The 21,330-nt window shown below is 39.4% G+C and overlaps 1 protein-coding gene across 1 annotated transcript in view; it reads right to left on the bottom strand.

Moving 5' to 3' along the window:
• Positions 1-21,330, bottom strand: part of Ttc23l (tetratricopeptide repeat domain 23 like) — a 64,072-nt gene that overhangs the window by 12,802 nt on the left and 29,940 nt on the right. Inside the window, exons 4-9 of the mRNA XM_060380452.1 lie at positions 19,417-19,573; positions 17,661-17,786; positions 14,135-14,312; positions 11,857-11,965; positions 7,833-7,957; positions 188-331 (exon numbers count right to left, since the gene is read on the bottom strand). Coding sequence (XP_060236435.1) covers positions 188-331; positions 7,833-7,957; positions 11,857-11,965; positions 14,135-14,312; positions 17,661-17,786; positions 19,417-19,573 — 839 coding nt within the window. The remainder of the gene's footprint in view (positions 1-187; positions 332-7,832; positions 7,958-11,856; positions 11,966-14,134; positions 14,313-17,660; positions 17,787-19,416; positions 19,574-21,330) is intronic.

Raw genomic sequence — 21,330 nt, 5'->3', positions numbered from 1 at the left:
AATCCGTGTGTGTGTGTGTGTGTGTGTGTGTGTACTTACTCTATCAGTCCTGTTCCTCTAGAGAACCCTAATACACATGCATATATATACACACTGTTCCTCAAATTATGCTTATAATAAGCCCACCAAGAAAATGTAAAAAAAAAATAATAATATAATCGGCTAGAGATTGCCTGTCTTCTCTCACCTTCCTTAGCAGCTGAATGGACTTTCTAAGTTCTCCTTTGGCAAAACAGACGCTGCCCATGTTATAAAAGGTTTCAGCCACTTTTTCACAACAGTCACCATAGTTGTCAGAATTCAGTGTAGACATTAGCAGTCTGTAAGCCTCCTAGGGGATAAAAATTAAAAACAAAATCAACCTAGAAGTTCTAATCCATGGATATTGTGAAAAGGTGACATTACGAATGGGTCCTCTCACCCCACATGATACTACTAGTGAAAACCAGCTATGATGACTCACCCAAGGCCTCTATGTTATTAGGAATTAATGATTCCAGTGGATAATTAGTGCCAGTTAATTCATGTGTATACTATCAGTTAATCTTCACACTGTTCTGTGGGACAGGAAGGGTCGTTGCACTTACTCTACAGGCTACAGAAGAAGCTTGATAAAAGCTAAGCTCTTTCTCAAGGTCACATTGCCCATAGAGTCAGGATTCAACACCAGCCAACATTCCATAGCCCTGACTTTCTCTTTCTTCCACTTTTCAAACTTTCAGAGAAGCCAAAGAATAGTAGAATCAACACTCATAAAATTTTCACCTAGATTCACAATTGATTATCACTTCTCCATATTTATCTTATTGTTGGTCTTTCTTAAGTAAATAAATATATATATGAACGTAAGAACATAGGCACACAGGTTTGTTAAAAATAAAATTATGGACATTGAGAAACTTAGCTCCTAAATATCAAAGCCTGTGTCTTCTCAGAGCAAGACTGTTCTACAGAGTGATACTATTGTCACTCTAAATGTTATATGGATGCAATACTGTTAACCTAACATAAATTTTCCTTGTTTTGACAATATTATTCATAATTTTAAAAATTTGGCTGTCTAGTCAAGTACCATATTTTTCACTTCTGTTTTTGTAATTCTTTGGTCTTCAAAGAAGTTTTTTCCTCCCTTTTTTCTTCCATAGCACTGGCATTTTGTTTTAAAGCTCATCTTTCAATACAGTGCTCACCCTGATCGACTTATTATGAAGTAAAAAGTTCATTGTGAATGAACATAAATCATTCATCATGTCAATTTTCTTCATTTGCCTTCCCAATGCACTGTCTTTTAAAAAAAAATACAAGATTTACTTTTTAAGTTAGCATTTGAAGTAGCAGGCTTCCATGAGATTTGTATACATAGTCCATTAGATTAATTCCACACACACCTGTACATACACACCCCTCCTGCCCAGACATCTCTCCCTTATTCCCAGCACTCTTCCATCCACAGTGTTCCACTGTCTTCCCTACCGCCTTCTTCTTTAAAGCCTCTCCCTGGCCCTGCTACTAATGGCCCCTTCCTATTTTCCTATGTACTCCCATGTGGACACACATTCTCTTTCCCTTTTGAAGCTGGTTTTCATTATGAAGCCATGATTGGCCGGCTATGTAGGCCAGGATAGCTTCATGGAGCTCTGATTGTCTTGACCTCCCAGTGCTGGGAGTAAAGGTCTGTGCCACCATGCTCAGCCTGAACACACACACTTAACAGAGGTTAGGATCCACATATGAAAGGAGACATTTAGTGTTTGTCCTTCTGAGCCTAGGCTACCTCCTAGTACAGTGGTTCTCAACCTTCCTAATGCTGCCATCCTTTAATACAGTTTCTCATGTTGTGATGGCCCTTAACTATAAAACTATCTAGTTGAGACTTCCTAACTGTAATTTTGCTACAGTTATAAATCATAATGTAAATATCTGTGTTTCCCAAGAGGGCGCAACCAACAGCCTGAGAACCACTGTTCTAGTACACTGCTTTCCAGTTCCTTCTTCTCCCAGAAAACATCGATTATTACGGGCTAACTAAGTCTTACTGCACTAGTGTACCACAAGACCATCATCTACTCTTTACCCCATGGACATCCAGGCTGATTGCTTCCTTGATACTGTGAAAAGAAAAAAGCACTAAATGTGGATCTGAGTGGTAGGACAGAGAGAGAGAGAGTCCTTTGAGTATATACTCAGAAGTGGAATAGTTATGTGGTAGTTTTAGTTTTACTTTTGTGAGAGGCCTCTATCCTGATTGTCACTATTTACTTGTAGAGGAATTTTAATCCAGAACACAGCTACTTTGGCAAGAAATCATGTCAAAGAACTTCTGTATGATCTGGAATACAGACACGCCTTTCATCCCAGGAAACAGAGGCAAGCAGATCTCTGAGTTCAAGGCTAGCCTGGTATAGAGCATGTTACAGGTGAAGAAAAGCTTAAGTCCAGACTTGGTGGTACACGCCTTTATTCCCAGCACTCGGGAGACAGAAGGGTGCAGAGTTCTAGTCAGTGCTGTTCAGGCAGATCAGCTGAGTCACTGAGTTGAGAGGCAGTGCAGTGGAGTTGAGTTCATGGCAGTGCTGTTCATGGAATTCGGAGGCAGTTTTACCAGGAGAGTTTTACAGAGACAGGTTAAAGAAAGAACAAGCTAGACATAGATAAATACAGAATGACCCAGGGAATTAGAAGGAGCCGGAAGATTAGAACAGAGTCATAGTTTGTCTGAGACCAAGCAGAGCTATTTAGTCAGAAGACACCAAAAGAAAAGCCAGTTTTGACTCAGTCAGCTTGAAAAGGAGTTTGAGCTTGAACAGCTGACTTGAACCAGACAGCCGAAGTTCAGAAAGAGCTAGACAGGGTGGGCTTATTCAGCAATAAGTCTCAGAGGCTAAAACATTCTAGGCTTAGATTAGATTGTATGGAGACTAGAAGCTTCTAGGACTAGGCCTATGTTAGCAGACAGAGACAGTAAGATTCAGACAATTACTTCAGAAGAATAAAAGTTACTTAAACATTTACTGCCATTTTTTCCTTTGTGTTAGCTATTCTCACTTAGGTGGGTTGGTAACCCTAACCCTAAGACTAGTGCATAGACCAGGCTGGCTTCAAACTCAGATATCCTTCTGCCTCTGTCTCCCAAGTGTTGGGATTAAAGGCAAGTGCCACCACCACTAGGTACTTTTTTTTTAAACTTTTTATTTGGTTTTGGGTTTGGTACTGGGGACTGAGCCCAGGGCCTGGTGCAAGCTATAAGCCTGAGCCTGAGCCATAGCCTCACTGACCACAGCTCTGTAATTGTTAAGTCAAGAATGTCTGCGCAAGAAGTAGAGACAGTGATGCGAGACCCTGCAGTACAGGAAATAAACACCGTGGGGTACTCTTCACCAATATGTTGTGCGTCTTTAAAATGTTGAAGATTCTGGTAACACCCAGTTTTCTGTTTTTGTGGTCCTGTTTTCTTTCCCATCCCTCATGAGATGGCTTTTATTTGCATTTCTCCGCTGGCTACAGGTAACAGACAATTTTAAAAACGTTTACTAGGCATTTGTGTTTCTCCTTTTGAGAACTTTCTGTTCAGGACATCGTGTAGTTTTCTCTCTCCCTCCCCTTTGGTCTCTAATCCTTGTATTTCTTTATATATATTCTAAACATCAGCTCCTTGCCTGGAGTAACTGTTAAGATTTGCCGTGTAGTCGTTGTGATGCTAATTTCTTTTCTATAAAGAAGGTTTTAAATCTCATATAATTAGTTCTGTAGATCCTTGGGGTACTTTCCTGTGCTAGAGAGAGATTATTTAGAAAAGGTTACCTGTGCCTATGTCCTCCAGTTTGGTTGGTTGGTTGTGTGGGGTTTTTTTTGTTTTGTTTTGTTTTATGTTTTTCATTAGCTGTCTTGGCATTTCTGGTTTTAAAATATGGCCCTTGATTGAGTTTGAGTGTTCAGGGTGAGAAATATGGAACTAATTTGATTTTTCTATAGGAGATATTCAGTTTTGCCAGCACTACTTGTTAGAGAGGCCATCATCTTTCTAGCGCATATTTTTGGCACCTTTGTCAAGATTAGGTGTTTTGGGTTTGACTCTGGGTTTTCTATCATGTTCCATTGATCTATGTGTCTGTTTTTGTGCCAATACCATAGCACCTATCACTCTGGCTCTGTACTGTAGTTAGAAGTCAGACAATATGATAGCTCCAGCTGTGTACTTTCTGCTTTGAATGGCTTTAGCTATCCATGGCCTTTGGTGTTCTCATATAAAATGTACTTTATTTAGAGTGAGTGAAGGGCTTTAGTTATTGCTGTACTCTCATAAATTGTATATGGCATCGCTTAATTATCCATTTTGGAATGTGTAAACAGAACATTTCTTTCAAACTAAGTTGAACATATAGTCGTCATCTTTTATGTGCACACTGAACAAAACATAGCTTACATATTTTGTTTTTTATTTGATTATGGGTTTTTGTTTGGTTTGGTTTGGTGTGTTGTTTTTTTTTTTTTTTGTTGTTGTTGTTGTTTTGTTTTATTTTGTTTTGTTTCTGTGTAGCCATGGCTGTCCTGGACTTGCTTTGTAGACCAGGCTGACCTTGAACTCATAGATACTCCCTTGCCTCTGCCTCCCCCAATGCTGGGACCACAGGCGAGTTCCACCATATCTGAGTATGCTGTATCTACCTTCTTTCTACTCTTCATTCTCTTCTCTCCAACTTCTTTCATATACTCTTCCACATTCCCCTCATAAGTTCATGACCTCTAGGCTTGGCAACATATTAGGGGTCTCATACCTGAGGGAAACTTAATTCTCCCTCCCTCATCAGCCACTGACTGCCTTGAAGCTCTTCACCTGGGAGAAGCGCTTTGTGATCCTTTGCCCAGTTGGTATGTTGACTGGTGTGGTCTTTTGCCCTTCAGGCTACACCCCCTCCCATTTCTCTGCAACTGTGGCCTGTAGGTCCAGAGGAGAGGAAGCAGGGGGTGGGCAGGAACGGCCAGGGGTGACGGAGACCTCAGTGGCAGTGGGTGAGCATAAGACCATACTTTTAGGAGGCTGGCTTCATTGAGAAGCTCCTTTAATTGGAGGGAACAAAGGCTATTTAAACCTCTTGGGAGTGGGTGGAGGCTTTTGGGGTGAGTGTACATCATTGGCTGGGGCCAGGGTGCTAGGAATGTCTTATTTGCATGAGGAGGAATTCTAGGTGTTTGCTGGATATGACCTTAAAGGAGAAAGGAAATCTAACCTATAACCTGAGTGGCAGAGGTGGGGGACATGCAGGCACAGTGCAGGGGAGAGAGTAGTCCTCATTCCTACCGCTCTTGAGATGAGACTTTCAGGGCTGGACATCACTCTACAAGACTGGCTGCTCCCGATTCCATGGTACCCTGGCCCCACAGTCTTGGGCAGGTTTTATTGTTGAGAGTTCATGAGGGCCACACACATGTTCTGTCCAGAAAAAAAACATCTCACCAGTCCTTCTGGTCCTCTGGCTCTAACAATTTATTTCCTCTCCTGCAATCTCCCTTGAGCCTTAGGGGTAGAGGTTGTTAAATAATATATTTTTAAGTATGTCAACTGGTGCTTTTCAGGAAACAATACCAATAATTCAGGAATCTCAAAACTCTACACCTTGTATTTTTCAGTATAGATACAGTTAAAAGATTTCTCTATTTTTTTTTTCAGAATTCAAAAATATTTTATCAACCTGGCTAAATTTATTTCTAAGTATGTTCTTTTTTAATACTTATGTAATGGTATTATTTTCAATTATTTTCCTACTTTGGTTTTTGGATATTTCATTAATAGTGCACAAATACAAAACATATTTTTGCATTTATTTTGTCTTTTAAATTAAATTGGTTGAACATTAGTTTAAGTGTGAGTGTGTGAGAGAAATCTTTAGGACCTTTATGTAACATTTCATCATTTGGAAGAGATAATTCAGCCCCCTTTCTAATTTGAATACTGTTTGTTTCTTTTTCTGGCCTGCTCACTTTGGCTGTACTTTCAGTATAAGGTTAAAAGAAAGCATTGATAGTGGGCATTCTTGTTCCTACTCTATAGCATCAGGGAGAAAGCTGCCAGTTTCCCCAGACAAAGTATCAGATTAACATGGGCTTTGCATATGTGGCCTTTATTTCCTTCTCTTCTGGTCTATTAAACAGATGACCAACTCATATGCATTTCTGTTCTAGTGTGCTACAATGAGCTCATATCAGGCTTGAAGGGAGGGTAAAGAATTCCTTTTTAGAGCAGAAGATGTATAGTAAAATTGAGCACCTACTATGAATTAGGTGAAGTCATGAATAGGTATTAAGCACCTACTATGTGCTGGTTACTATTTCACACACTGGGTGCACAGTGAACAAAGCAGACCACAATTCCTGCCCTCATGGTGATTCCATTCTAAATGGCAAAATAATCACTTCAAAACCCTGCTGTGTGATAGATTAGGAATCACCTGCACTCAGGCCCCTTTTTATCTTTTCCCAAGAGCTTGCTATCCTAGAGGATGTCTGGTTTTAGAAGGGGGGGGCTGTAAAGCACTGCTTGTATATTTTATTATAAACAGGATCATGATGTTTATTGCATCATCATATAACAAGAACAAGCTACTAAAGGATGAACAATTTGTCTTTGAAAGTAAAATTACAGATATGTGATTATTCTATGGCACTGAGATTCAAAATTGACCTTGGAGCCACTAGGCTCCAATGTCATAAATGTCATAAATCATTATGCTTCTTTCATTTTACAAATACTAATTAATAAAGATGTCACTAGTGATAGAAGCACTTCTATGTGTGACAAAAAGCTTTTATTAATGAATGTAAGTAAATTATCAACTATATGCATATTAATCCACTTTTAAACTAGTTGTCATATGGCCAATGAGACCATGTCAAATCCATCCAAGTTTCCCATTTTCCTGAGGAAGTTCAAGATTGGTTTGATCAGTTCAGAGTTATGTAGAATCTCATAACACACAAAGGTCTCTACTGTGTTTAAATACGTAAAGCTCAGGTCATAATTTCTTAAGCAATGACATAGACTAATGGGAACACTAAGTAAAAATGTCAGTATGTGTGCTGGTTTGTTTTTATGTCAACTTGATACAAGCTGGGGAAGAGGGAACCCCAATTGAGAAAATGCATCTATATATCAGCTGTAGATAATTTTATTAGGGATTTATGTGGAAGGGCCCAACCTGTTGTGGGTGGCGCTACCCATGACCTGGTGGTCTTGGGTTCTATAAGAAAGCAGGCTGAGCAAGCCATGAAGAGCAAGCCTCCATGGCCTCTGTTTCACTTACTGCTTTCAGGTTCCTGTCCCGTTTGGGTTTCTGTGCTAACGTCCCTTAGTGATGAAACTATGGTGTGGAGATGTAAGCAGAAATAAGCTCTTTCTCCCTGAAATTGTTCCTGCTCTTGGTGTTTCATCAGAGCAAAGCAATAGACATCATAACTAAGATACCATCTAAAGCATTTTACCTAACTTTTTTAAATGTCAAGATGAAATTCTGGCTAGTAAGAGATAAAGGTCAGACTGAAAGGGAAATACCACCACAAGAAAAAGAAACTAGGAGTTAAAGCCAAAAGTAGTAGCTAGTTTAGACTCAAATTATTAAATTTATAAAGGTTTAAGATTAAAGTGTTCTGGATTTGAAGAACGTCATGTATTACAACAGAAGCAAATTATTTTATCGGTATCATAACCAACAGCAATCCCATATGTTCTGCCTAGTTTTATCTGAGACTTCTGTGAGCTCTAGTTTTGAACTGTGAAAAAAAAAGGTCATCGATATCTAATAAAATAGGAATCATATTTATGGCTTGATAACATTTACCTGATTTTCACCATTTTGGATGAGCCATATACAAAAGTCTTCAATGGTAGTAAGAGTGTCATAGTTTTCTGAGCCCAGTGTTTTATATGTACTAATACTCCTTAAAAAATATATCTCAACAGCATCTGGAAAATGGAGAAAATTATTTAAAACAAACCTCAAGGCTTCACAAACATCTACTATCAGCTCTGGCTCCATTGACATTTTCATGGCTGATAGTGTGCCTGCTCCTGCGTTTTCACAAAGACCTTGAAAAAGTCTAAGACTGAGGGTGGGACTAGGAAGAGATGAAGGAGAGGGCTTAAATAGGGATATATAATGAATAAATTGTGAAAAAATTAAAAATTAACACAGAAAAAGTCCAAGACTGGATTAGATAGAATCAGATAGTACTCTCATGATGAAATAGATACATGCATTTCAAGTAGGGGGAAAGGCTTTTGTCCAAATGTTCTGTTATCCTAAAGGCCAAAAAATAATTACCATATTAGACTCCCAGGAGCAGTGAAAGATAATACTTTTAGCTATGAAAGACTACATTTTTAGTTAAAACTCTGATAGAAATTTTGTGTATTTAACATATAACATATATTTATCATCTATATTTAATATAGACATATATAATTTACATTCATATACACATGTATATATTATATGTACATATATAATTATATATATATACACATATATGTGTATATATATATATTTGTATATAAGTATGTATATATACAGAGATATGATTTGCCAAGTTTTACTATTTGAAAATGTACTCTTATGGCCAGAATATGGTAGCTCACTCCTATAATTCCAGCACTCAAGGGCTGAGGCAGGAAAGACTGCCATCAGTTTGAGGCCAGCATGGACTACATAAGGAATTCAAGGCCAGCCTGGGTTACAAATGGAGATGCTACCTTAAACAAATGCCTTGTGGGCTTTCTCTTCTTGCCAGGAGGCTACCCTGATGATGAAATGGTTCAACAAGTTCAAATCTGGATCAGGACATGTTTACATAACAGTTGTAGGCCAGGCAGCCATCTTGTTTTTCTTTAAATTGTTCATATAAACTTTAGTTTTTCAATGTACACAGAATAACTTGCTGATATTTTCCTTAGTATAGGGTTTGGTCTGTTAGGAAGAACTTCAATCTCAAAAAATAATGGGTATTCATATCTATGCACAAGAAATAGCTCTTACTTGATTGTTTTCACCTGGTTTAACAGTCTTCTTATGGCCACTTCTCACGTATTTTGTTAGATTTATAACTCTGTTATTTATTGGGTTGCCAATATAAATGACCCTGCCATTTTAACTGTTATTAGTATATTGATTTTCTATCCTACTAGTTTGCTGCAAGTGACTATCATGTCTGTGTTTGAGAGTGGAATCTTCAGTGTATTTTACATAGAGTACCACGTCACCTAAAAATAGAGAAGATTTAACTTCTTCCTTTCTATTTGTATCCTTCTTCCCCAAAACCTCATTTTTCTTCCTTTTTCTCCTGTTCTATTGATCTAGTTAAGACTTTGAACTTGCAGGGCATGGTGGTACATGCTTGTAATCCCAGTGCTAGGGAGGCAGAGGCAGACAGGCAGATTTCTGTAACTTCAAGGCTAGCCTAGTCTACAAAGTGAGTCCAGGACAGGCAAGGCTACATACAGAAACCCTGTCTTGAAAAAAGAAAGACTTTGAAGTCTGTAATTCTTTCATTGTATACCTTTATGTGTGCTTAGAAAGTCCTTTCTCTGAGTTTAATTTTAGTTATTTCTATTTTAGAACTGCTTTTCTTGTTTGTTTTTTGTTTTTGTTTCGAGACAGGGTTTCTCTCTGTAGCCTTGGCTGTCCTGGACTTGCTTTGTAGACCAACTCACAGCGATCCACCTGCCTCTGACTCCCTGAGCTCTGGGATTACAGGTGTATGCCACCACTTCCCACCTCTGATATTTATTATAAAGTTTAATCCATCAAAATTTTTATTTGAGTTTTAATGGATAATTAATCTAGTTGGAGTTTAACTTAGTTAATTATAAGGCTTAAAGATACACATTTTAAAACATCTGGTTTTACTTGGGTTTAACAAAAGCATGCCTTCATGTGAATTGTGACTGGGGTGATAGAATCTCACTTTAGCCTCTGTGTGCTCTTCTCTTACTGCTACTGATGTTGAATATTATTTTATGTTTATTGGCCATTTAGAAGGCTCTATGTTCACCACCATACCACCAACACTCATTGCCATTTGTATTTTGCCTCTTGAGAACTGCTTGCTCATTTCATTATTGTTTGGGTTTCTTCTTTTTTTTTTTTTTTTTTTTTTAGTTCTTTTCACATTCTAAAAATTAACCTCATCAGTTTTAAAGATAGTAAAGATTTTCTCCCATTTTGTAAGCTGCCTCTTCAACCTTTTCCTTTGCTGTGCAACATTTAATTTCATGAAATCTCACTTGTCACATGTTGGTGTTGTTTTCTGACTGAATGATGTCACAATTAGAACGTGCTTACTGTGGAAATAACCTGAAGTGTTTTCCCTACTTATACCCCTATCAGTTTGAGAGTTTCCATTCTTATACTAAGGTGTGTGATGATTACATGTGGAGTTGATCTTCTTACAGGATAAGAGATAGGGATTGAGTCCCAAGATTTTACATGTGGTAATACAGTTTTTCTGACACCTTATTTTGAAGAGACATTTTTTTTTCTCCAGCGTAAATTTTTGACATCTTCTCTTGAATATTAAAAATAAATATACAGGAGGCTGCTAAAATGGCTCACTAGTAAAGGAGCTTGCTTCTAAACCTGATGGCCTGAGTTCAACCCTCCAGATCTCACATGGTCAAAGAAAAGACTCCCTCAACTTGTCCTATGATTTTCACATGTGCACATGACATTCATAAGTGCAATCATGCATGCAAGCATGCCTACACATCAGCATGAGACACACAGAGAGTAAATAAATAATTGTTTTTTAATTAAGAATATTGAGAAAATATAAGCTGTCTTAGAATTAGTTTTTTCTCACATAAAAGGCTAAATATTTCACATACAAATATATCAAATTTCTTGTAGCTGCAAAGTGTTAAATCTGTTATACATGAAATGCATACACTATGAGTATATATAGATCTTAAAAGGAGAAAATTATTTATATGGAAAATTCAGACTTAATAAGTTTTCAATGAATATTCAGTGTTGAGAAAACGAAATACCAAACTTCAAACAACAAAAAAAAAAAAAAACAAAAAAAATTAGTAACAGGAAAAAAAATAGTTCTGTCTCTCTACAATTCTCTCTCTCTCTCTGTCTCCCTCCCTCCCCCGTTTCTCTAACTGGAAAAAAGCATGCATCTGCATGGATTACTTTTACAAGCAGAAGGAAAAGACATTTTACATTTCACATTCTCTACAGATTCCAAATTCCTCTGATGGGGCAGACCCCACCCTATCCTCTATGCATCCAAGACAGAGCAAAGTTTCTTTAACCATAGACTCCAGTGTCCATTAAACTGCTCAAGCTAGTGTTGTCATCCCTCACTAGTTCATTTGTCTCTCCAGCGACATCCAGTTCCACAATGACAACTTTGCTGGAAGGAGGGTCTTGTTGGAGGATTCATTAAACACTTAGCTTTCATCTAGAAATTCTAGTATGTTAATCATCTTTGAACATAAGTCAAAAAATTATAACTGCTACATCATTCTCCCTTGTAAGCCAGAGAAAAGGAGTTAAAGGCTGAGCGAACTGGCTCCTCATTGTGAGCCATGCTTAAGGGTGCATAGTCTCCATAGCTTAGAGAGGGGAATGTGGCAGACGTTCTAGGGTAATACAGGAAATAGTCGATTTTGGTGCTCAATTAATTCAGAAGGACGTTATCAGGTACATCATATGCAATTATAGAATTGATTTTGTACAAAATTGTGACCAGTTTATCTTTCCATTAAGAGTATATATATATATATAGATCATTGGTCAGTTTGCTTCTCAAATGTCACTGATAAATGATGATAAATGCAAGGCTACCTCCTCCACCTACCCCTGTGCTGGGATTCTCCGGACATGGCATAAGCTTTAGCTAGTAAAGCACTCGCCTCAGCTGTTTGAGGGCTGACTTCAGAAAATGAGGAGACACAGATAGAATAGGCCTGGAAAAAAGAAAACCATGACAAGATCAGTACCCACTGACAGTCTAGAAACCATGCCAAGCTCAGTACCCACTGACAGTCTAGAAAAGCATGAGAAGTCAGTACTGAGAGGCAGTGTTTCACTGCATTTTTCGACAGCTGTCAGAATTGCTAGCTGACTGGGAGCCAACTCAACTAAACACAGACTTAGGTGAGAATGGAGTGTGAGTTTCAGCTCAGCCACTTCCTATTGTGGGTGGGGAACAAGTCTTTTCACCTTATGCAGACAAAATGTATGGTTCTTCCTGATTAGGGCTCAGAAAGATTAAAGGACTCAACCACATGCAAACACTGGGCATAACCATCTTGTGGTTAGTTCTAACTAAGTCTTAGCCACATCACTTCTACTAGGTCGCCCAGGAGACACTGACCTTAGCTCAGCATCTCAAGAGGTCAGAATCAAAGACAGTCACAAAACACCGGATAAGAGCTCCAGGCCTGCTTAGCCACATATCATGATATAGGAGGGTCCCTTAACTTCTTCAAATATAGGAGAAAAAGATGATGGAAATAGTATTTGTCATAGACAATTCCTGTAAACATTAAATAGAATAATACATGTAGAGTGCTTATAAGGCCACCTGGCATTCAGTAACCATTAAAGTGTAAGATAATACTTATTAGAGGTATTATTAATAGTTTGTGTTTAAATGGAAAGTATGCCACTTAGGAGGAAAGAAGAGTGAAAACAGCTGACCCAGAGCTACCAGCAAGGAAAGAACCATGCACGCACACCAGATCACCAGCCAAAAACTCTCTCGAGCTAAAAGGTTATTATCATCCCACTGATTATGGAGCCGAGACACAAGGCAAAGTGTGTACACTGTTTCCTTAGTTCAAATCTCTACTTTGCCACTTGTCAGCCATATAACTTCAGCTGAATTAGGTATCTCTGTGCCTCATTTTTCTGATCTATAACTGGTGTTTAGCTACTTTGTGGCTTCCTTTTTCTACCTCCCTTACACCATCCTTTTCCACCCTGCCAACCCCCAACACTAGGAAAAGAGAAAGAAGAATAGAAGGGATAGGGAGCATCATTATCATTAGACTACTTCCTGCTGATTAGGGTCATCGAGTTCCTTGGGACAAGTTTGATTTTCCCTGAAATGATAGTCAGTGTCTTCATTTTGTCTCTTTGTGCAGGAACACCCGCCAAAACACAACAAAGTGCAACCACCAGCACCCAATCCCCCTCAGCCAAACGGTTTGCCACACCTCTTCTTTACCACCTGGCTTTTCACAAAGACTGTGGGATTATGCTACTACTTTTCTAGTATAGGAAATATAGCATGTGAGCATATCTGTGCTGACCTGGGCACTGCAGCCTTTTATTCAGAAAAGAGAAGGGGAATTTAACTAACATTTTAAAGTAAATTTTAAGTGGAAATGCTTTAAATGGTTTTCATGTCATAGGCTCAATACTTTTTCCTATGTTTTGGTTTGCCTGAGTATTTGTTACCTCCAAGTGAGACACACTTTGGTTAGTTTAACCTTAGGCTTGGAAATAAAAGCATCTGCAATGAACTTAAAAGGGTGTCTGACACATTGTAACAAAATAGCATGGGTTTTGAATGAGGAGACCCTTTGTGGGATTTTACATTTTATTTGTTATTATGACTATTATTATTTGTGAGTGCATCCAAATCCACATGTACAGACACATGTGAAGGCCAGACAGCTACTCTCTGGAATCTATTGTCTCATTTCACATGTATTCCAGGGTTCAAATTTCATCACCAGAATTGCATAGCAAACACCTTTGAGCTGTCTCACCGTGAGTCTACCCTATTCATCTTGTTCAAGTCAAGCTCAGCTGCCCCTATGTGTTTTTCCCCTGAGGGTAGACATACACTTGGTTTCTTCCCAGCACTGACAGAGATGAGAGGCCTAGGAGGGGTGTGGTATGGTGACTCCTGATTAGGTCACAGAACATACATGTTTACTAGAGTCAGGGGCCTCTGCTCAGGATTTTTTTTAGGTTGGAGGCTCTTGTATGGGGCTGGAGGAGAGCCAAGGTTAACATGGAACCAATTCCACCACTTAGGATGTTAGAGTTAAAATAAGGAACCAACTTTAATCCCTTATCATGAGAAGCAAGAGGCCTCTTGACCACCCTGCCAAAGAACCAACCTGCTGCAGATACTGGATGGCCTGCTCATGGTTCTTCCTCAGCTGCTCAATCTGGGCAATTTCTTCATACAAACTGATCAGATCGGATGTGCCATGACCTTTGGTAACGATCACATTGCCAATTGCTTTTTCAAAATATGCCAGAGCTAGGTTCATCTTGTGTGTAGCCAAGGAGGCTCTATAAGAAAAAGAGTGAAGGTGGAAAGTCACGCAGAGATCACTTACTTTGCAGACACATAAGGAATTGATTCCAAGAATTGAATCCAGGAAAAGAATTTGTCTTCATAGGCCAATCATCTGGACGATTGGCTCAAACCCCAGCCTTGCTATAAATAAACTTCCATTATCCTGAATTTTGCCCACAAGATCCCACAGATTACCACCATTTGCTTAACCCATGAATATATTTCATTCTCATATAATTTTTATAAAAATGCAAATGGAAAAATATCACCCAGAAATTCATAAGATGAGATAATATACATGTAAACAGAGCCCATGGATGTTGTAATATTAATAACAATCTTCTGTGATGGTGGGATAAGGCACCAACTCTAATGATGCACCAAACAGCTGTGCCTCATAATCTGCTTCTCTTTGAGGCTTATAGTCCATACATGTATAACACATGTGATTGGTTTATATGTGAGACTCATAACTGGTAGAACTAGCTGTCATGTACATGTAAGGCTGTGTGCAAGCATGTCATGTACCTCTTCTGGCTCACAAGCAGACAAATTTTCACGTTTTTTCAGAGCAGGCTGGAGGCTTCTCACTAGGGCAGTATCTTGTATTGCAAAAGTCAGCCCCAATAGAGGCTTCTCCAGGATTATTTTTTATTGCTCACCTGTTGTCTTCATCACAACAGAAGACACCAAGACCCTGTAACACTCAGCCTGAGACTACTTATCAGAAAAAAAAATGTGTTGGAGAGTTCCAGAGAGTACAGCCTGGGCTAAGAACTGGAGAGCTAAGACTAGAATGCAAGAGGCTCTAAAAGCTGCTACTGCAAGACCCTCCAGCCTGGTCACCAGGGAGATCTAGAGAACCATCAGTGTGTAAAAGCTGAGGGGCCTGGCTCCTGAGACCAGGAGATGAACTACTGTCAGGTGATGGAACTCAGAGCTCACAGCAAGAGTCTCTGCCTGAGCACCAAGACAAACCGCTGGCTTCTAAAGCCATGCAACTAGCTGTTACGGGTTAAAGCCTATGGGTTTATAAACCCCAAAGCTCTCAGCTAAATATCATGGCTCACACCTGTATTTCCAGCACTCATAAGGCAGGAGCAGGAGAAGTATTGTAAATTTGAAGAAGTATTGTAAATTTGAAGGCAACAAAGTTGAGGTCTTGTCTCAATAAAAAAGAACTCAGGGCTGCCTATTTGTGATTTGCACCTGAGGAGAGCAAGAGGCCTGTCAGCCTCTTATCTTCTAAAGATGAGGGTGAATGATGAAGTGCACTGGCAGGCTGTATACTCATTTTTTGTAACAATAATCTCTTCTATCAAACAGATAGGTGTTTCTTTTGATCAAAGCACTTCTCTTGTTCTTCAGTCATTAGGAATGGCTCCCATCAAGCACTCTGAGAAAGATGTTGGCAAGTTGTTCGGCCTGAACAATCTTGCCTTATTGTCTTTGCCCTTCAACGGGAAAAGGTGGCACTAGAGGTGGGATGTGGGACTGATTCAGATGGTCCAGAGCAGCAATCTGCTTCGTGCTCATTTTGGGAGCTCTTTGCCACCTGCAGATAGTTTACATCTGAAGACTCTGGAGAGGGAATAAATGTCAGAGCCCAGAGAGTGTAAAGAAGAGAAAGAACAAGGCTGCTCCTGCTTCTCCCTTACTGCTCCTGGTTGCTGTTGTTTCAGGAGTTGGAGATCTCCTGAAAGGAGGATTGGACTGGCTCCAAGGAGCCCAATGACCCTAACCAGCAGGAAGCAGCTAAGAGAACTGTGCTCCCTCTCCCACTAATCTTTTCTCTCTCCTACCTGCTGTTGGGGTGTTAGAAAGGATTGGGATGGACCAAGGAGAAAAATAATAAAGGAAGTATAAATAAAAGAGTTTTTTTTTTAAAAGGTATGCCAACAACTAGATATTTGTCTTTACTAGATATATGATCCATATCAAACATAACAACAAGGTGCAGAAAATGAGCTATGAATCCAGATATTTCTGTAATAAACCAAGCTCTTCAACTGGTCACTGTCAGCTAACCTTTCTGTGCCTTATTTTCTTTTGTAAAATAAAAATAGTAAGAATGCCTACTCTTATAGGTTATGGCAAGGATTGAATGAAATAAATCAGAACTGGGTGCGATGTGTGTTATGCTTAGAAGGCATTCTAACCCTTAGTATGCACACAAACAGATACTCAAAGATTGTGGTGTGAATGAAGAAAATAAACACTAGAATTGATTGTGAAAAGGGAACACAGCCTTGTATCACATCAGGCAGAAACCTCTTAAGTTCTCCGTGGCAGCAGGAGACAGTCACCAGATTCTAACTATAGTCCTGTGGACTTGAGTCAGCCGTCTGATTTTGTTCGGAACATTCCAACATGTCCTCACTGTGTCCCATTTGACTTCTACATGCATGGCTGTTTAGAGGAGGCAGATGTCACACACGTTTCATTCATTTATCATTCGGTCATCAGTCCTACTGTGCCAAGTACTTACAGCTTCTTTCAAGGATGTGAAGATATTTGAAAAATCCAGGGAACACTAAACTTTCATTGTTTCTTTTTCCTGATAATCTGATGGGCCCACTCTCCTTTCTAAATACTCAATTCTCAGAGGATCCTTAACTCCAAACAGTTTTAAGTCTTGTTCTGGCTTAAACAAACCCCATGGACTTTGTTTCTATACAGAACAGAGCTTTCCTTTAAAAATTCATGTCTGTGCATAGCTCTGACAGTCTTCTATTAAAGGTCTTAAGTGTTCTTTCCTTATCTGTTAAGATGCCACACTTGATGCTAAAAGAGGCAACTCAGAAAAACAACCAATCCCAAAGTAAGTGTGAGAGAGTTACTATAATGAAGGGGTGAATTCAGATCACAGATCTAAGTTATAAGGGAAATTACCTTAAACCAGTGGTTCTCAACCCTACTAATGCTATGATCCTTTAATATAGATCCTCATGTTGTGGTGACCTCAACCGTAAGTTTACTTCATTGCTACTTCTTAACTATAATTTTGCTACTGTTATGAATCATAATATAAATATCTGACATGCAGGATATCTGATATACAACCTGCAAAGAGGTCACAACCCATAGGCTGAGAACCACTGCCTTAGACCAATTGTTTAACCAGTTTAATCTCTTTGCTGTTACTCTTGAGAAAAGCACAATACTGACCACCTCCATGGTGGCTGTGGGGATCAAGTGTGGCCTTTAGCCTCTTTTATTATTAGTTGACCATTGAGTTTTTTTTTGCTCTGAACATTTCCCCTCTTTTATCAGGTCACAGAACAAAAAGAACCCCAGACCTCATTCACAAAAGTTTCCACTTCTTTATGGCTAGATCTTACCTGCCCAAAGCAATGGTTAGGTCTTTCTCTGAGACTTGGATTTCACAAATGCTTCCCTTGTTTAACTCTTCCAGTTCCTTCATATTTCTCTCTGCTTTCTGCAGGTGGATATATGATCGCTTGCCAGTGAAAGAGTCAAGGGTAACTCCCAGCACACTACCTGCCACTATAGAGAGACAGCAGTCTATAAGCTAACAAAAGGGGCCCTCAGGAAAACAAAGCAGTGCTTGAAAATGGCTATTTAACTGTATTCTCTATTCTCCATGTGTATGTCATCAAGAAGTGAGAATTCGCTGGAAAAGAACAAAGCCTTGGGTTTCCTGTGGTGGCCTCCTGAATCAGGTCTGGAGTGGTGAGAGTCTGCGGGAATGAACGGAAACTGTAAATTACACTAGATTTCCTTTAGAGACATTGACTACTCAACAACAGTTATTCATTTTTACCAAACTGTTTCATAGCAATGGGAAAAGAGGGGAAATAATTATACTGAAAGGGACTTTTTGAGTCATTTAAAAAAAATCCAAGAAAAGCAGGTTTGGGGCCAGAGACAAATAGCAGGAAAGAAAATCCCCTTAATTCCCAAACATCCTTCTATTTCCCGAATTTCAACCGCTCCCCCCAAAGGGTATGACATTGGAAAACCACATATCAGTTTTGCAAGCTGACCACAAAACCAATAGAGACGAGGATGTGTAGAGGGGTAGAAATGGGGAATGCTGAGCTCAGAGTGCTTAATAATATTAAGGAACTGTACTTCTTTTCACACCTTTCAAGAGGGGGGAACACACACAAAGATCAAGCTTCTTGAGGATAGACACTGATACCATTTTACTCTCTGGTGTCCTTGAAGGTATGTGCAGCAAGAGCTTGTACACTAGTGTGACATTACTGGAAGCAGGTGGCACCTTGACAGGTGGACACTGGTCATGGGGAGATGGTCTTGATGAATACAGTGGTATTCTAGCACCTTCCTTGTTGTTTCTCATCTTTTCCCTGGCTATGAGCTAAGTGGTTCTACTTCACTAGACACCCCTGCCATGATGCTCTGTCTTACTACAGGCCCCAAAAGAAGAAGAGCCAGCAGATCTTGAATAGAACTTCTATAACTAGAAGCTGAAATAAACTGAGTATCTAAGGTGATATACCAGGGAGCTACGGAGAACTTCCTTGGTCTATTTGCTTGGTTTCTGTTTTCATAGGTAATATTCTCAAGAGCATTAAAAACTGATAATATGATCAAGAACTCAATAAACCAGTAAGTCTGCTATATATTTTAGTTGCCTGTGACTTTCAAGCATCTCGGGGTACAGAAGCTTCCCAGACCTAGTAAATCAAAATCTCCAAGGAGAAAGCCATCTACTTGTTCAAAAAGTTCTCCAAGGAATTACAAAGGAAAGAAGGCTATTTTGCTAATGTAGACCTTAAATTCCTTCCCGTTGTCTCCAATCCTACACTGCTACCACAACTACCACTTACATATGCACTGTGAATGCTGACTTTGTGTATTCCATGACAAGCCCACCAGACTTAGAACACTCCATTTGATTATGGGGGTGCATTGCTAGCGAGATGTCCTCCATGCCTCAACTTTGGGCTTATAGGAACAGACAAACAAATAAAACACATACCTTTTTAGGTGGGCAAGCACTTTATGGAGGGCCTAGATGTTGGAACGCAGCCAGTTCCATTTTCCCCTCCCATCTGGCATGTGGCTTGTAACCTTGCTTACCAGGAGGACTTGGAAAAGAAAGGATATTGATTTTGTAGGAGCCAGGCTATCCCCAAGGTATAGTAGAGCACAACAAGAGCTTCTAGGATTTCCTTTCGCTCCATGTCTGAGGTCGTGTTTTGCTTCCAGGAGAGCAGTGTGCTCTTAGCCGACTGAGCATGTTTCTTGGCCTGAGCTGGGAGGCCTGAAGGAGTTAGACAAGGGGTGTCAAGGAAAAAAAAAAGATATTACATAAAGCACATTCCAGTCAAAGGCATTCCTGAAAGAGCAGCAGGTAAACAGTGTGGTTGTCAGGTACTGTTCCTGTTGTAAATTATGGTATTTGGAATATATAAGAACAGTTCCCTAGATCTAAGCCTGGTTAAGCTGGAATCTCTTGGACAGGTCGAGGAAGTTCTATTTTGAACTCCATAAATGATCTTTATGTAGCTTTCCTGGCACTGATCTTAAGACCCTAGTTTGAAGGTCACTAAGTGACAGGGGTGGGAGCTGAGTGAACCCTTCACAATTCTGCTGCAAGTGCCACATGACCTTTTCAACTCACCAAGTTTCTCCATTCTCTACATGGCAAATGAGACTCATTAAGAAAACTGCCCCTCACCAAGTACACAGAGACACACAGGGTTAGCGTTCGGCTTTCTGGAAAATATATTCTATAAATACAAGGGTTTTGGAATGTAATTACTTCCATCTGAGATTTCTTTTTGTCCAATCCAAGATGAAGCTGGTCATACTAATTGGTCACAAACACACACAAGAATTCAATTTCTAACTGCAGTGAGGCCCCTCACTTAGGAAGACACAGGGAATGCCAAACCCCAGCTAGAGCTGTTTTCCAAGAAAAATCTCATGCTCCTGAGAATTTATGTAAGCTGTTTGTCCAGTTAACAGAGGTAGGAGGTAGACTGGAGAACACTGTCTATTGGATACTGCCTCATCATCAAGCCTAACTCACATATTTCCCTCTTCCTGATGGAAAAAAAAAGTAGGGGGGTTGGATACCATCCTGTTCTCTTCCATTCTACAGAAAACAAGGAGCAGTGTTCACTTCCCACACTTTCTGCTGGCATGTAGGGCTGGTAAACATATTCATTCCTGCCAAATAAGCCTCTTGTGCCTCTACTCCTCACTTCATACCACTGGTTCATTCCAAAAAAAAAAAAAATTGTTTTGCTTTTGGCCTTGGAGCATACTGTTCACAGCATGGGTTCAGCTCAATTTTCAACATGGGCAATTTGAAAGGACCAGCCTTTAGTGCCCACAGCCCTCACATGTTCTAAACGTGCAGAACCCCCATAGTGAATTACAATGAAAAGAACAAAGCCTTCCCTGGACTGGCTCTAAACCTGATCCTGAATCCAACTAGTCCTGGAAGAGCTTAACTAAAGAGAGAAGTGCTTATCGAGTTATTAGAGGCACATAAAGAGGAAACAAACAGAACTCTCAAAGACATAGCCACACAGAGGCAAATAAAGAGGAAATGAACAAAGCTCTCAAAGAAATACAGGCAAATATAGCCACCCAAATAGAGGCACATAAAGATGAAATGAATAAAAAATAATAGAGGCCATCATGGAAAGACAGGAATCCTCATTCAAACAGATGAAGGAAATGGTGCAATACATGAAAACAGAATTAGAATCAATAAAGAGAAAACAAAAAGAAAACCCTGGAGCTGGAGAACTTAAGAGAAAAGATCAGGAACCACAAAAGTAAGCATCACCAACAGAATACAAGAGATGGAAGAAAGAATCTCAGGAGCTGAATGTACAATTGTAGAAATTGAAATATCTCTCAAATAAAAAGTAAAATCAGAAAGTTGCAAACACAAAGCATCCAAGAAATCAAAGATGCCATGAAAAGATGAAATCTAAGAATAATAGGAATAAACAAAAATAGAAGATTCCAGGCTCCAAGGTCCAGAAAATATTTTCAAGAAAA

Source organism: Meriones unguiculatus, chromosome 3 (genome assembly GCF_030254825.1).
Source record: "Meriones unguiculatus strain TT.TT164.6M chromosome 3, Bangor_MerUng_6.1, whole genome shotgun sequence".
In the NCBI taxonomy this organism is placed as follows: Eukaryota; Metazoa; Chordata; class Mammalia; order Rodentia; family Muridae; genus Meriones; species Meriones unguiculatus.
Note: the sequence above shows the minus strand (reverse complement) of the source record. Positions and strands in the feature narration are given on the sequence as shown.